This window comes from Perca fluviatilis, chromosome 11, assembly GCF_010015445.1.
Source record: "Perca fluviatilis chromosome 11, GENO_Pfluv_1.0, whole genome shotgun sequence".
Taxonomy (NCBI): Eukaryota; Metazoa; Chordata; class Actinopteri; order Perciformes; family Percidae; genus Perca; species Perca fluviatilis.
The window spans coordinates 30,177,776-30,194,880 of NC_053122.1; the positions used below are offsets into that span (position 1 = coordinate 30,177,776).

General features: G+C 37.9%; 1 protein-coding gene across 1 annotated transcript in view; it reads left to right on the top strand.

The window, feature by feature from the left end:
* The window catches only part of LOC120568730 (2-lysophosphatidate phosphatase PLPPR4-like), a 117,089-nt gene that overhangs the window by 76,142 nt on the left and 23,842 nt on the right, over nt 1-17,105 (top strand). The window contains exon 7 of the mRNA XM_039816413.1: nt 15,748-15,883. Coding sequence (XP_039672347.1) covers nt 15,748-15,883 — 136 coding nt within the window. The remainder of the gene's footprint in view (nt 1-15,747; nt 15,884-17,105) is intronic.

The following is a 17,105-nucleotide window of genomic DNA, read 5'->3' on the forward strand; positions in this document are numbered from 1 at the left end:
GTCAATGTTAGCTAGATGCTAGTCTCGCATTGCCAGACATAATTCCACAGCGCAGCGGGGGTTGTTAGATGCTGCTATGTTTACGGTTATAAAAACCTGTGCTTTCGCAGAGCTCTGTAACCGGCTGACAGTTACCTTTTATCGACTAACCGTAACAACAACGACCGCTAAAAAGACTGCAACCTTGCAAGCTTTGTGCCCAACTGACAGCCATCTTTTCTCGGCTTAACGTCACTGCAACAGCCGCTAAAAAAATACTGTGACCTTGCGGTCGTCTGTACTCAGGGCACAGTCACTGTCTGTCGGCTACTGCTGCTGAACAGAAGCGGGGAACAATTTCGGGCAGGAGGGAGATTGTCGGTACTACTACTTCCAGATCCGTTATACAGCTTGTCTGTACACTGTACAGTCAGTATATTACACATTATGGTTGCATGCCAGTTCGTAAGAAAGTGGGACTCATCTTACTGTTCAACATATCATACACCGTGAAGCTGTCGATGGTAACGTTAGCCACAATAACATAACATAACGTTACATACATTGTAAAGCGACCTGTAGAGAACACTATGTCCCAATTCAACAATTCAGGCTACGGGGTGTTTTGTCAAACTTAAATTGCATGTTTCCATTATAAGGAAATCAAACGGTTTCTGGCATATGACATGGATCCTACGTTAGCAATTAGCGTGTATTAGCAGGGCGGCGTTGGCACCAGTCAGGAACACTTCACCGGCTGTGTCTAAATATTTTTTCCGAATAACTAACTGGAGTACTCTATATAATTTAATGCGAGCACATAAACGTTAGCCGTAAAATAAATGAATGAAGCTCAATGCTTATCTGTTCAGGAGGAAATTAGTCAACTCGGTGTCCTTTTGGGCTCTAAGCTGTCCCCATCTTTTAAATGCATCTCCAATATTAAGCCGTGTTTTACCTCGTCTTTGGTTATGCAACTGTTTAGAAATAAAAAATGTTTAGGGCGGGCAGAATGAATCCATCTCCGTTGATCCCGTTCGTTTGTTTGCTGCTTCCATGGCTGTAACGCACTGGGTTTGCGTTATCTGGCAACCTGGCCCAGCTGTCAAAATGGGCGGTTGATGCCAACACACAGGCCAAAACACAAACAGACATTCCGTCACGGAACGAAAATTTCAAAAGGAGAATATTTAAATTTAGCATTGTTGTCAGAAAAGATAGTATTTAATAATAATAGATAATATCTGATGACACATTGTGGTCATTTTTTGATTAAATATTGCACCTTTAAAGTAACGTTAATGCAGCGTGTTGGGGGAATACAGCGTCTCCTGCAGCGTGGAGTCCGAGTCAAAAGGGACTGCAGGGTGCAATAATGTTAGCTTCTTGTCTCATCTGGGGTCTGATAAAAACTTAATTTATCCAAATCAGTCCCAAAATGTAATCTATTAGTTTTATTTTCCAAGCTACCATAGCTGTCATATTTCACAGACAAGCATGAGTGTGGTTTCCAGGGTAAATTAGCCATCAAGGCTTTCGCCGTTGTTTGTCACTCTGAGACTTGCGCTGTTGTTTATTTGGTTGCCATGACTTCGTGAGTGAAGACGTCCTGTCACTGTCACCTCAGAGAGGTGAGAGAGCGTATGACCGTTGCCAATATTCCAATTATATCTGTCTCTCTTGCAGCTCAGGTAAACACTGTTGGGTAAACGGAGATCAAATAAGCATCTTATGTTCCTTATGTCTGTTCCTTTCCAAGTTAGTTTGTTGTGGAAAATATAGCTGCTTTGCAACCCTGTGGCATGCTGCAGTAACTTTCACCTAATTATTCCTTGGGTAATTATTCTGTGGTGGCATTCAGGCTAGCAGTACTCCACAAAAGTTGAACAAGGTTGTTCAAGCCCATGCCAGCTGTAATTTCAGCAGTTGATTTTGCCTTTGGAAAGTCTTGAAATCCCGGTGGGTTGTGATATTTTATTCCAAAACAGGGGTGTAAGTTGCAAATGAGTTTTAAAAGTCAGACATGACATTATATAACAACAATATATAACCCAAGCAGTCGCCTAAAGGGTGATACATGACAAAACAACGGATGAGGCCAAAGCATTTCCTCTGTTGAGGTATGAAATATCCACCAGATTCCACACACACACATATATATATATATATATATATATATATATACATATATATATACACACACATATATATATACACATATATATATATATATATACATATATATATATACACACACACACATATATATATATATACACACATATATACATATACATACATATATATATATATATATATATGTATGTATATATATACACACACACACATATATATATATATACACACATATATACATATACATACATATATATATATATATATATATATATATATATATATATATATATATATATGTATATATATATACACACACACATATACATACATACATATATATATGTGTGTGTGTGTGGAATCTGGTGGATATTTCATACCTCCCACACACCATCACCCTCAGCCCACACACACTCGGATAAACATGTCCAGCATACCCGCAACACACATGAGCAGAACTGAAGCCGGTACACGCACGCACACACACACACACACACTCACCCACACACGCACACCACCCTGTTCAGCCGCCTACACACTTGTTGTTGGGCCTCATCCTGCAGGAGGAAACGTTGGCTGCAGATCTGTGAGGCTGTGCTCCGGAACACTAACTCTACATCAGATGATGCAGAATCAGTCCTTAACACAGTTCAAACTAAAAACATTTCACCAGTGGAAATTGCAAGATTTGAGGCTTGATAAACAACGAATTACCGCTGCTAAAGGTTAACTCAGCCGGTAACACTAATCTGCCTGTCTCCTTGTCCCTACATGTCGTGTTTAACCTGAGGATAAGACTAACTTTCCTGAGTGAATGTAGGTCTTCCCCAAGGCTGGATTTTCTTTTCTTTTTTTTTTATTCAATTAAAATAAAATTAATTAATTAGTGTGTGTTTGTGTGTATGTGTGTTAACAATAATTTAGTTGCACACGAAAAAGTATCATGATCAGTTTTTTTGGCTGGGTTGGCTGTGTCTGATGACTACGAGTCAGGTTACTGCGGAAACTGTTGATAGCAGCAAGACAGAGCGCGGTGAAGTTGGCTAGACGTTTGATATTCACTTGATATTTGATTTTAACTTCCTGTTCTGTTGTTAGGTTCTGTCTAAGGGGCCGTCTACAAATTACCGTTTTGGTAGATTGGCAAAGAATTTTCTCAGACAGATATTCACCAAAAAACAGTATGCAATTAAAAGATTAAAATATTCACCAAAAATCAATGAAAGGGAATTTTCGCATTCTGATTTCTGTAGTAGCACATAGAAGGCCCCTTCCTGGTTGTACTACAGCACTTGCCTCCTGAAAAAAAACATAATCCTAATTTTGGTGAATTGTTTTTGCCAAAACCATTTAATATGTGTCATATAAACAAAGATTCATGTCTCCAACAGTACTACGCACATAGAAAGCCCCCTGTTGGTTGTACTACAGCAGTCACTTTAAAAAAATAACTATAATCCTATTTTTGGCACATTTTTTATTGCTTAAAACATGTAATACTTTAATCATTCAAAATAATTGTTTGCATACTTTGTTCACTGTAAGTGCTCAAAATGGTTGAACTATAACTATTACTTTTCAAAAAGACATACTTTTTGTGGGTATTTATCTCAAGAAATGTCTTCAAACTACATATAGAAATATTTTAGTAAATACTACAGGAAAGGTGGTTGTACTAACACAATTACTTAAAGTGTAAAAAAAAAAAAGCATGTATGTGTGGGTTATCTTGCCAGGCTTCCACTTGATGTTAACCCAGTCTTTTCTGGTGCATCTTGAAGTACTGTCTACAGGATTAAAGGAAAATCTATTTTGGTTAACCTTCACGTCTACTGTATGTAGCAAATATGTGTGTTACGTATCTATTTCCATTAATCTCTTTGATATTACCCAAATCTGTGGCCAGCCTTTCTGGAGTCCTCAACTTCATTTGGCACTTGCGGAGGATCAACCACAAAAATGTGGCTTGAGAGGGCATGAAGATGCTGTTTGAAAAAGTAACATATTAAACCATGCAATCTTCAGGAAGCTTATGTCTGCAACACCAGAAAAAAATAATATATATATATACACATATTCCATATGTGTCATGTAAAAATGTTATGTAAACTTTTATGCTAACTGAAACAAAAAAGGTGGCACAACTAACTGAAATATCGGTATCACACATTCATTCTTAATGACCACATCCACAATGTTAATTGTCACATAGAAAATGATTTCAGATCTGTATAAATTATGTGAATAATGGAAACTATCTAAAAAAATTCTAGCTTTATTTACTTTTTCTTGGTGTGTTTAATGTTCCTTTTATATGCAGTTTGTGTACAATTACCATCGTGGCAGTAGTTGAAATCATGTGACATATGAGACAAATATGACCTGTAGTAAGTAAAGGCTTACTATTGGCAGCTACTACAGCAATCAGAATGAGAAAAGTCCCTTTCATTGATTTTTGGTGAATATTTTTAACTTTTAATTGCATACTGTTTCACCATCATGTGACATATGAGACAAATATGACCTGTAGTAAGTAAAGGCTTACTATTGGCAGCTACTACAGCAATCAGAATGAGAAAAGTCCCTTTCATTGATTTTTGGTGAATATTTTAAACTTTTAATTGCATACTGTTTCACCATCATGTGACATATGAGACATATATGACCTGTAGTAAGTAAAGGCTTACTATTGGCAACTACTACAGCAATCAGAATGAGAAAATGTCTTTTGGTTGATTTTTGGTGAATATTTTAAACTTTTAATTGCATACTGTTTCACCATCATGTGACATATGAGACAAATATGACCTGTAGTAAGTAAAGGCTTACTATTGGCAACTACTACAGCAATCAGAATGAGAAAATGTCTTTTGGTTGATTTTTGGTGAATATTTTAAACTTTTAATTGCATACTGTTTCACCATCATGTGACATATGAGACAAATATGACCTGTAGTAAGTAAAGGCTTACTATTGGCAGCTACTACAGCAATCAGAATGAGAAAAGTCCCTTTCATTCATTTTTGGTGAATATTTTAATCTTTTAATTACATACTGTTTCACCATCATGTGACATATGAGACAAATATGACCTGTAGTAAGTAAAGGCTTACTATTGGCAGCTACTACAGCAATCAGAATGAGAAAAGTCCCTTTCATTGATTTTTGGTGAATATTTTAAACTTTTAATTGCATACTGTTTCACCATCATGTGACATATGAGACAAATATGACCTGTAGTAAGTAAAGGCTTACTATTGGCAGCTACTACAGCAATCAGAATGAGAAAAGTCCCTTTCATTGATTTTTGGTGAATATCTATATGAGAAAATTCTTTGCCAATCTACCAAAACGGTAATTTGTAGACGGCCCCTTAGACAGAACCTAACAACAGAACAGGAAGTTAAAATCGAATATCAAGTGAATATCAAACGTCCAGCCAACTTCACCGCGCTAAGTTGGCTAGACAGGCGGTAGAGAATAGTGTGAGAGAAAGAGAGTATGAGGACATCGACAAAACAAAAACCATGGATAAACAACGGTGGAGCAGTGGAGCCACAAAACGGAAAGCTAAAAGGGAGAAGGATAGCACTAGAGGATTTAATTAGGAGTAATATTCCAACCGTCTCCACTTTTTTCAAAAGTCGTCTCAACACTAATAAAGAGCCTGGCGGCGCCTGCGGTGATGCTAGCGATAAGGAGTTTAGCACAACATCCAGCCTTGCTATTTCAGATGAACAATTAGAACAACATCGGCACCCTGAGCATCAGCAGCACAACAAGACAGAGAACCACAGACGGCTGGAGTAACAGACACCTGTTTAAATGCCCCCCCCCCCTACGGTCTCCGACTCCGCAGGCGCTTCGGAAGGCGCTGAAGGCGGCAGAGACCCGGCGATACGTAGCTACGTTACCAGTCGCATAGCCTCAAAATTGAGGTCTATCTATTACTTTTTCCCCTTATTAAAAACCCTGATTATTATAGATACCCCAATCGGCGCCAAAGCCTTCCGAATCTGCGTCCACCGACCCACCTAAATAAATATTATTTTCTGATTTAGCTAGAGTCCAGCACCTCTGCTCTGTCCCCGTATGATATGTTGCTTTTTAAATCATGTGACGATGTTGTATTAATAGACTGTTCATTTTTATGACCAGATACGCAGTCTAGGCTTGTCAATGCATCATATGTGGGAGTCATTCTCTAGTTGAGGGTACTTTCACGTAATATTTCACATAATATTTTAAAAGTAGCCTTTATCTTTTGTCTTTTTCCGTCAGTTCACTGCAGAGAATCGGTGAAGTATAGCTTTGTTGTTTTTAATATTTTTAGAACCTTCCCCTGATTAAATCACTCAGGCCTATTCACAAGATGTTATTATGTTTTTTTTAATTTGAACGTTATTACAGTATGTTGGTCTTACCGGTGAAGTATTAGTTTGCTGTGTAAGACAGAACACTAAGCACATGTATCATTGCAATGTGGTCATTCATATCAGACAATCGGACAGCGAGCAGGCATCTCTGCAACGCCAAAATCACCTAACTGTAGGTCTACATATTTAATATGGGTTTTGTCACCACTAAATATAATAATTTCTGCAGATAATGTAATACAAAAATGATAAATAAAGTAGGCTATACTTCTTTCTCTAAAATGTAAAGTGTGCAAATATGCAAACATATAAACCATAAGATAATACTGATACTGATACAGATTTTAAGGTGGAAGAAGGCAGTTGTGGTGATTTTGATGACATGCTTTTCGAAGAAGAGGTTGCTTTGAAAAATAACTCATGTTGTGGATGTGTGAGGAGGGAGACAGAGTGGAGTTGATGGTGATTGTGTCTGATTTGTCACAGTTTGAGAAAGTTGGTTTGCATCCATGATTTAATTTCACTGAGGCCAATGGTCAAAGTGGAGTGAGTTGCCGTGGTGATGGATTTGGTTGAGATGTAGAGCTGAACAACATTGGCAATGGCGTTACATTGTCAGGTGTCATTAGAAATTATGACATAGAATAAAATAGTTGCCATACATTAAGTTGTGCAATTTAACTTTGAGAACTAGATTTCACGCTGAGAGTGAGCTGTATAGGCCTATACGTATATGTAAGTTATACTCAACCTATTTTTTGTTTGTAACATTGATTGTAATTTTACAAACACAGCTCTGTTACACTTTAGGCTAGTAGATTGTTGATCATCTGTTTCTCTGTGAAGGGGAGAGACAGTGAGAGAGAGTAAAAGAGCCCTTACGAAACAAACATATATTGCAATATACTAGAATTTATATGGCAATACATTAGAAAATATATTTCAATATATGAGACACTTCCTCATATATTTGAAAATATATAGCAATATATGGATGGAAAACTATTTCTATATATTGATTAATATATTTTAAAATGCATTGATGTGCAAACAAAACTGTATTACATTATTGCATGTATGTGTATTGAAAAAAAAAGTATGTGTTAAGCAATTAAGCTCATGCATAGGGCATTGAGCTTGATCAACAATAGTCCAAATCACATTTTTGCATGACATTTACATTATATAGCCATATGGATGGACCATATATTGCTGTGTATTGATTCATACAGTATATTGTAAAATGAAGATGACAGAGTATTATAAATTAAATCATTAACAGCAAAATAATTTTTTTTTCTTTGTGTCAACCTTTGCAACGCGCGAACATCTTGCGCATACACATAACGGTTCGTGCCGGAGGCATACACAAGCCTGTCTATGACACAAGCCACTGTCTGTGCGTGCCTCAGCGGCAGAGGTGTATAAAGTACTAAAGACCCAGACTTGAGTAAAAGTACAAGTGCTCTATCAAAAAAGTGACTTGAGTAGAAGTAGAAGTGCTCTTTAAGCACAACACTTAAGTGGAAGTACTAAAGTATTCAACATTTTTTGTACTTAAGTATTGCAAGTAGTTTATTTTAAAATATACTACTCAAGTACTAAAAGTAAAAGTACAAGTATTGTGTTATGTAGTTAAAAAGCAGTCAAATTTTGAATATCATATTGTTGGAGTTCAACTTTTTACTTGGTATTAAGACGGAGAATTACAGGCAGTCACAAGCTGTACATGGCTGGATATGAAGGAAGTTTCTGAAATAAACCCCAAAAGGTACATTAATGTCACAGCTGTTATAACTACTATTATCGGCTACAACAGTGGGTTATTAATCACTTATTAACACATACTGAAATAAAATGTGTGATGTAGTGGAAAGTTAGCAAGCTAGCAAAATACAGATAAACTAGCAGCTTCACATCACAGGGTCAAACAGTTAACATTCAGGACTGACTGCAGACTCAAACTACTCAGGAATAGATTACTCTGCTGCAACAACAGCTAAATAGAAAGAGTACAAACTTAAATCGTCTCTGACTTCTGTACAGGCAATCGCCGTAATGAAAAGAAACACAACGCGATCTCGGGGATTTCTTACGTAACTTACGCGATTATCGTACGTAACTAACATAACTACACACACACTGTAACCTACACAGTCTCCGTAGCGTGAGGAATTCACAACAGTAACGAGTAACAATGCAGCACATAAAAAATGTAACGAGGTAAAAATATTAAACTCATCGAAAATATGTACTCAAGTAAAAGTGGAAGTAGGAGAAAAAAATAATACTCCAGTAGAGTACAGATAGGCCTACAGCCTTTTAGTACTTAAGTAGAGTAGTGAAGTAGTTCTACTGCGTTACTATATAGCTCTGCTCAGCAGTGAGAGGAGACAATAAGAAAAAATAATGAAGTTTGCGCTAGTGAGCTGGTCAAAGGGGAAGGATAAAGATGCTCTCAGTATAGTCCCTGTAAATTGGATCGTAGACTTTGATCGTGAAAAATCTAAAAAGGAGTATCTTATCGAGTGCCACAGTATCGGTGGTATAAGAGGCCTACTAATGGGTGGCTGGTTGAACCAGCACACATTTTGCAGTTGGCAGGCAAGTGCTTATTTGTTTTTTTTACTTGGTTAGTCATGCAGCATTAATCATGATAGCAATTATCCTGTTGAGATTTTTGCATTATTGGCCTAGTAACGTTTGCTGTATACATTTTTAATTAGCAGTGAAACATTAAACACTTATTTAAAAAGTCATAAATTGAAGAATGTCAGCTAAGAATTGGGTTAAGAATACTTAACTGTCACAGTCAACATTGTCAGCCAACATTATACAATGAAAATTCTTTATGGGTTTGGTGTGTTTTGTCTTATTTTGGTAAAAATGTTTTTTCTGTTTAGTATTTTTGCTCTGTTTCCTGTTTTATTTTGACGGTCTTGTTTTCTGTCAGTCTTGTTTTGTTTTACTTCCTGTGTTTTCCCGCCCTTGTGATTGCCCTAATTTGTTTCACCTGTTTCCCAGCCTCGTGCCACCTGTCTTGTGTTTCCTCGTTAGCCTGTGTATTTAGTCTTGGTGTTCCCCTTGTCCTGTGTCAGATCATTGTGTGTCTTGTCGCCTATTTGTAGTCCTGTGTGTTAGGCTTAGTGTTCCTGGTTTTTTCGTCTCCTGTCTCTGAGTTTTGTGTTAGTTCTCTCTGCGGTCTCTGTGTTCTGGTTCTGTTATCCAGCTCTGTTTTCCCTTTTTGCATTTTTGGATTACCTCAGTTTTTAGTCCTTGTCTTGTTTCTTGCGTTTTCGCTATTTTGGATTCTTGCTGGTTTGTACCCTGGATTTTTGTGTTTGTTAATAAATCTTCACATCAACTTTCTCCCACCTGCCTGCTCTCTGCCTTTGGGTCCTCAACTTCCCTAAACCATAACAAAATTAACTCTTGTGTGTATCTGCACATCCCTACCAGCAAACCAGTTTGCCATTTGCCGAGCACGTTATGTAAGCTTCAGATGGAACCATGGTGACATGCCTTTCATTCTGTTTGTTCTCAAGTCAATGTCCCTTCAGCTGCTGCTTTTGAAATAAACCTCATTCAATTAATGTGAACTGTATTGATGTCTTATTCAATCTATTATATTTTGATATATATAACAGACATTGTACATTATTTCATATTTAACATGTATACAATATATAAAATTATAATTATATATATTATTTCATATCAAATATATCTAAGACATATATGTTCCCATATAAATCTGATTATATAATCTTGTACATTGAAGTATATTATCTCATATAATTTTACATATATATTTACATATATACAATGCCTCTTCCAATATATAATGTCATATAATGTGGGACATATTTCAATATATATAACAATATATTAAAGAATATAAATCAATATATTTAAGACATATATATTCCCATATAAATCTGATTATATTATCTTGTACATTGAAGTATATTATCTCATATAATTTTACATATATATTTACATATATACAATGCCTCTTCCAATATATAATCTCATATAATGTGGGACATATTTCAATATACATAACAATATATTACATAATATAACAATATGTATTTATTCAATATATGAAAACGGCAATAATTGCAGTATTTTCCCATATATTGCAATGTATTGCAATATATAACTTACATATATAATATATTATTATATAATACATCATAATATATTACTATGTAAATGTCACAATATATGAAGACACATGAAATATATTGTCACATCATATATTGATAAATATATTTTTGTTGCGTAAGGGAGGTGCTCAACAATAAGCAGTTTTTCCGAAGTCAGCTCTTTAGATAAAATTGTGGTCACCACTACGTTTTTTTCTTGCCTTTGTTTTTGGTGTAATTTACTAGTGTTGGGTTGGCTCTGTGGAAGGGATGAGTAGACTGGATGTTTTCTGTTGAGATTAGCATTGATGTTGTGCTATTGTGGGAAGCTAGTTCGATTTTGACAGACTGTACAGATATGACTAGTTATTCTTAGTTATGTTATTAGGCTGTATTATACTGCACTATAACTACATATTTACAATGTTTTTAGTGACCTGCCCTGTCGTTGCAAAACGGAAAATAAATCAATCATTTGTTTCGTGATGAAAAGTGACTGCAGGGCTGACGGAGGTTTTACAGCCCTGTCCGTCAAGGGACAAAGTCTAATGCCCCCACTGATAGGGGTATCTGTAACATACAAAAAATTTGCCTAAATAGCGACCTTTTCTAAAATACTGCTGGTTCTGTGGTGTTGCCACAAATGTGATGCCTGCAGTGCGCCATAGAAGCATCAATTAAGACGCGTCAAATGAGGCGTGTCAATTTCAGTGCGTTTGGGCCTAAAGTGTTTTCCGTCGGAACGTCAGAGTTTCTTTTTTTCTGTCTGTGGTGTAGCGGTGGTTCCGTTTGAGGCCCTCCACCTCTGCTTCCTCAAACTTCTCAAAGGATCTCCGTCGTCAGACACACATGCCTACCAGCTTACAACTCAAAAGACAATAAACTGATATTATATCAACAAACGGCTACTCAAAGGACGAGGTCGTAACAGTATCATTACAGATGCATTAACATGTAAGCAATATTTTAATTTTGTAGCTGGCTGAGGGAGATTTACTGTTGGGTCATTTAATCTGAGGCCATGGTTCTTAGCAGGAAACCGATGTTAGTGCCTACTCAGTGTAGGGAATGAGTCCTTGACCAAAGTGAAGGAGAAGTAGTACCTCAAGGTCTTGTTGCCAGTGAGGGGACAATGGAGCAGGAGATTGGCTGGAGAATTGGAGCAGCGGGAGCGGTATTGAATTCGCTTTACCGCACCACTGGAAAAGAGAGACAGGCAAGGAAGGCAAAGCTCTCGATCTACCGAAAGAACAGGATAAACAAGTGTGCGGGAGAGGGAGGTTCAGGGTCCCCTGCTACAGCTGCTGCCCCGGCGACCTGACCCCAGATAAGAGGAGGAAGATGGATTGATGGACTGTTTAATGCAGTGCAGTTCCTGTTCAAAACACTTGGCCTCCTGTATTTCTGCTTGTAGCTTTGTTCAGAACCATTGTACCCCTAAATAACTTACAGAGGGCCCCCAATGCAGCCCAACGGTGTACTACTTTTTTTACTTCAGAGGAAAACACTGTACTACTAAATTTACCTGAAACAGAAATGACACTGGTTATGTAGCAGATTCAGATTTCACTCACAAAATATCACAATCGGAATATGGTGCAATATTAATTATTAAAATATCCAGCATTATATTGGAGTTAAAAGCTCCACCTTGAACAGACGTTAAGTAAATGTAGGTACATTGTGCTGATAATGTGACAACTCAAAACGTTTTAGTCCAGTTTTAGTCGATGAAAAGTCATTACATTTTAATCAACTTTTATTCATTACTTTTAGTCCAAAAAAAATTCCCTGAATGTTGTCAGCTATTTTTTTATTTAGTCTTATTCCTGTCAAATATTATCAGATATATCAGATTATATTGAACATTTCAGTTAATCCAGTCCTGCATAAAAACTATAACTTTGATTTTACTTTTTTCTTTTAGTCAAACTGGTTTTACTTAATATTTTATATCATAAATCATGTCATCAACACAGGTGCCTACTGACACTTCACCTGTTCATCTGACTTTAGCAGTTTAAATAACAGACACTTATTTAAACTCCTACTGTTATAAAATGGGAACTAGGCACATGCACTCGACTGTCCTGCAGTTATACAGACGTGAACGAAGCAAAGACATTTGCCTTGTTCATTGACTAACAGCGCACAATGAAACACTGATGTATGATTGGATTAATTTACTTATTAATGATAAAAGTGCTGGATCAGTTCTGGATCTTTGCGGCCCACTCTAACCCCTGGTTGAATGATGATGAATGCAGCTTTGCAGTTACTCCTCAGCGGAGGATGTGGGCATGTTTTGCATTGAGTAGCAGGGAGAGAGGTGTGTGGGTGGGGGCTCCTGAGCAGTGCCAGCTGAGTTGATTGACACAGCTGGTGCTTGTTGACTAATTATACTCTCCCTTGATGAGGCAGTGTGCTGGAACCTCGATAGACACCAGAGACAGTCAGCCACGCTGGCTGATGGATTTCATTTACTATTGAACTGTTTGCTGAACTGTGTCTTGAGTATTTGAGCAGCGTGATGTGCGCCAGGAAAGCCGGGCGACAAGAGGCGCACGGTGAAGCTGGGAATTTATGTTGGAGAGAACTCACGGTGGCAGCGAGTCTTGCAAGACTATTCATTTACAAACAGATATATCAAGTTAAATGTGTGTAGGTTATCCTCCTTCAAAGATTTATTTAGTTTAGCTAAAATGAAGAAATATGCCTAATCTTAAAATGCCTGTTTTGGTAATAATATGAATAAAAAATATTTGTGTTTGGGCCATCAAATTACGATACTGTATAGCCTCAATAACCAACTCCAGCTCAACCAATAACATATTGCAACATCTAGGTTAAGGTTATTTGTGGAGTCATGCTGAAATGTGACATTATTTTTAAGTTACATAAATCTTACTGTAACTTCACGCAGTTTGCCCAGTCTAACATCAGCGTAACGTTAACGTTACATTGCCAGTATAGATCGCTATAGTCTTATTTTACATCCATGACATCCTTCAACCAGAAGCAAAGCTTCGCTGCGCTGCTCAGTGGTTCCTGCTGATGACGGTCAACGGGCAACATGGTCCCAAATAACGTGGTTAACATTTATTTTCCAACGACATTTGAAAGTATTACCACTTTAAATTAAAGTTTTGACTTTGTTGCATGCAGGTTTATTGTTAATAGCTCCCCTATCTGGGCGTCTTGCTCTAAGGCTAATAAGCTAGTTTAACGTGCTAATAATGCTAACATATAACGTTGAATTAAATAATATTTCACCCTCAGAAAGAACTGGAGAGTAGACTTCTTGGAGGGTCTGCTAGTACAATTAAACGCACAGCAAGCCATATTGTGCATTGGATATTTGCTTGAAAATTATTCGAACGGCAAAAACACAGCCGGGAGGTCAAGTGCAGCGATTCGACTTAGCTTAGCTGAACTTATGGGGACACTTAGCAGAGTTGCGGCCCAGGGCTAGCCTTGTGTCACGACAGCCACCTGTCACTCAAAGTGCCTGTTCTCTTAATTATGCAGAACTTGGTTCTGAATAATAATTTAAAAGGGTGAGTTATAAAAAAGTTGTCATGAAGAATGAACTAAGCTATAGAGACCTAAACCGTTTTTTGAACCAGGTTGTAAACATTAGGGGTGGGGGGAAAAAATCAATACAGGATAGTATCGCAATATTTTCCGTGGCAATACTTTATCGATACACAGCCGCCAAGTATTGATCTATTTTTATATATGTGCTGGTCAGTTTGTCTGCTTGACAATCCCATTTTGCAGCAATAAAATTGAAGTGACATGAATAAACACAGAAAAAGATACATTATCTTTTTAGATAAAACAGATGTTGACAAAGTTTCCTTTTAAGGGCCATAGTTTGAAATTGGGAAAAATGTGATGTTGGAAAAAAGGTAAAAAAATCGCAATAATGTCATATTGTGACATAAGTATTGTGATGATATCCCCGCATGTGGGAATTGACTCACTTCTGGAGCCAGCCTCAAAGGGCCACTCGATGAACTGCAGTTTTTGGCACTTCCAATTTGGCGACATTGTTCCGCACCGGACGTTGCCGCTTTATCAGACTGATCTCATAAAGTGGCGTATGTATGACACGCCAATTCGTATGCCATTTTGGCGTGTTATAAAGACGCATAATCGCTTTTTAGCATGTTTATTAACGCAATTCGCCCGTCCATTGACCTACATTACGAGTGAATTGTCGCTGTAGCGAGTGGTATAAAGGGACGGAAGTCCGGCAGAGGGATGTTTGTTGGGGTGGTGGATGGGTAAAACACAGGATTTTAACCCAGGATAGCCGGGGTCGCGTCCCGCGTGTGGCGATTTTCAGCCGTTTTTCTTTTCTTTTTTTTTTAAGCCTTCCACAATGTTTCTTTCCTAAACCCAACCGTTTATTGTTTTCCTAGGCGTGTTTTTGTCATATTTTTAAGTGTTTTTGTCACTTTTTTGTGTTACTAAAGCCTTTCCCAGTGTTCTTTTTCTAACCCAACCTTTTTTTTTCTTCTTTTATTACAGCGTTGTTCTCGCATTAGTACGGTACGTTCTCGCATTAGTACGGTACGTTCTCGCGATAAGACGCCACGTGGCCACGTGGTGTGTATGTTTACATCTGCTGTATACAGCGTAGATTTACACGTGGAACGCTCAAAATCCGTACAGATAACACACCATTTGGCTTTAGGAACGTGGCATGTATGTTTATGCAAAGTCATGATGCCATGTTGGCTTTATGGTATTACTATAGCTCCGTATCGCATTGCCCTATTCACAAAGCCATCGCTTTGTAGCAATCCAATCATTTAAGAGATTTGATCCCTCAAGTAACTAAACCCCGCCATTACACATCACATCACTGAATATAGGACACTGTAACTTCCGTTTCACTGGGACTTTAGTAAAGGCTTGAGTGTAGGATTGAGCAGCTGACATGGCAGCCACCTGAAACTGGATTTGCCAAACTCTTTTTTTTTTATGCCTATGTCTGCTACATGCTCTTCTGTGTCTCACTGTGTGTGTGTGTGTGTGTGTGTGTGTGTGTGTGTGTGTGTGTGTGTGTGTGCGTGTGTGTGTGTGTTTGTATGCAGGGTGTGTATGCAGTGGGGAACTTCCAGCCCAGTGAGGATCGGTCCAGAATTCGAGCACCCACCCCCACCCTGAGAGAGCCCCCCCTCTCCTCCTTACCCAATGTCAGCCAATCAGCAATTAGCAACAGCCACCAAGGTAAACCCATGCCTGCCAGGTGTATCTTAGAATTACAGATGGCATCCATAATATGTCAGCTACCAGAATACATTTCCAGAAGAAAATGATACACATAACCCTAATAATGATATGCACAGAGGTCCTTGTGGTTCAGCTTTGCTCTTTCCCAAAAGTCTAGCTTTGGGCATGCTAATGAGCACAGTCACACTGTGTACCAACAATGCAATGACATTAAACAAAGTGAAATGCCATAAAAACAAAGGAGAAAATAAATAGCTGACTTTTCCTACTCACATCTGACCTTAATGTTACTCATAGCTCCTCTACTCTTACTTAGTTTAAGTCACTGCATCTCTGGACCGAACACCATGGTTGAATCTCAGCCTGCATGCACGATTTTTTAGCCTAAAATCTTTGAAACAGAGCAGCTTCACACTGACCTACAGAAGGAGCTATTCCCCAAAATAGCTACGTTACTCTTGCATGAGTTATCATTCTCAACCCAAGTTGTTTTTCTACAAGACGCAACGAATGTTCTTTTGCTTTTTAACTTGTATGTTGTTTTAGGATTGAGCGCCATTAAATCTAATGAGCATGCCTCACATGCCTCACAGAGCAGAGGGAAGTCTCTGAGAGAAGAGCACAAAAGGGCTGCTCACTCACTTGCTCACTTTTTCGAACACTGGCTCGGTCGGGCAACTGGCTTATTGTATCTACTGGGCCGATGTAACTTTTTACTGGCTCCAAAGCATCAGGCAATCCTTATCGTTGGATCCTGTTGTGAGCCTTGCAGACGCAGCAGCAGGGGCGTAGCAAGCTTTTCAAAAGTGAGGGGGATGGATGTGATATGTTTATTAACAATAAAAACGATGGATATAATGACAGAGGGGTACAAAATGTATAACATACAAGATATATAAAGCTTCCCATTTAAATGAGTGATACTAGAAAAGTATAAAAACACACTCGGAACACACGAAAAATAAGTTTGCGTTTAAAGTCTGTGTAGAGAGAACGGTGTCGTACTGTTTGTTAACATGGGCAAATGGAGCATAATCTAATTACGTATGTGCTAATTTGCATCAATAGCACAACAGATCTAAACATTGGGTATAGCCAGGTGAAAATGTCTTGTTGACATATAACAGAAAAAGACTTAATATTAAGGTCTGAATGGAACCCATTTAGGCTACCCATGAGCATTAATATATAGACGCAGGAAGAAGTACTTTAAACAAGC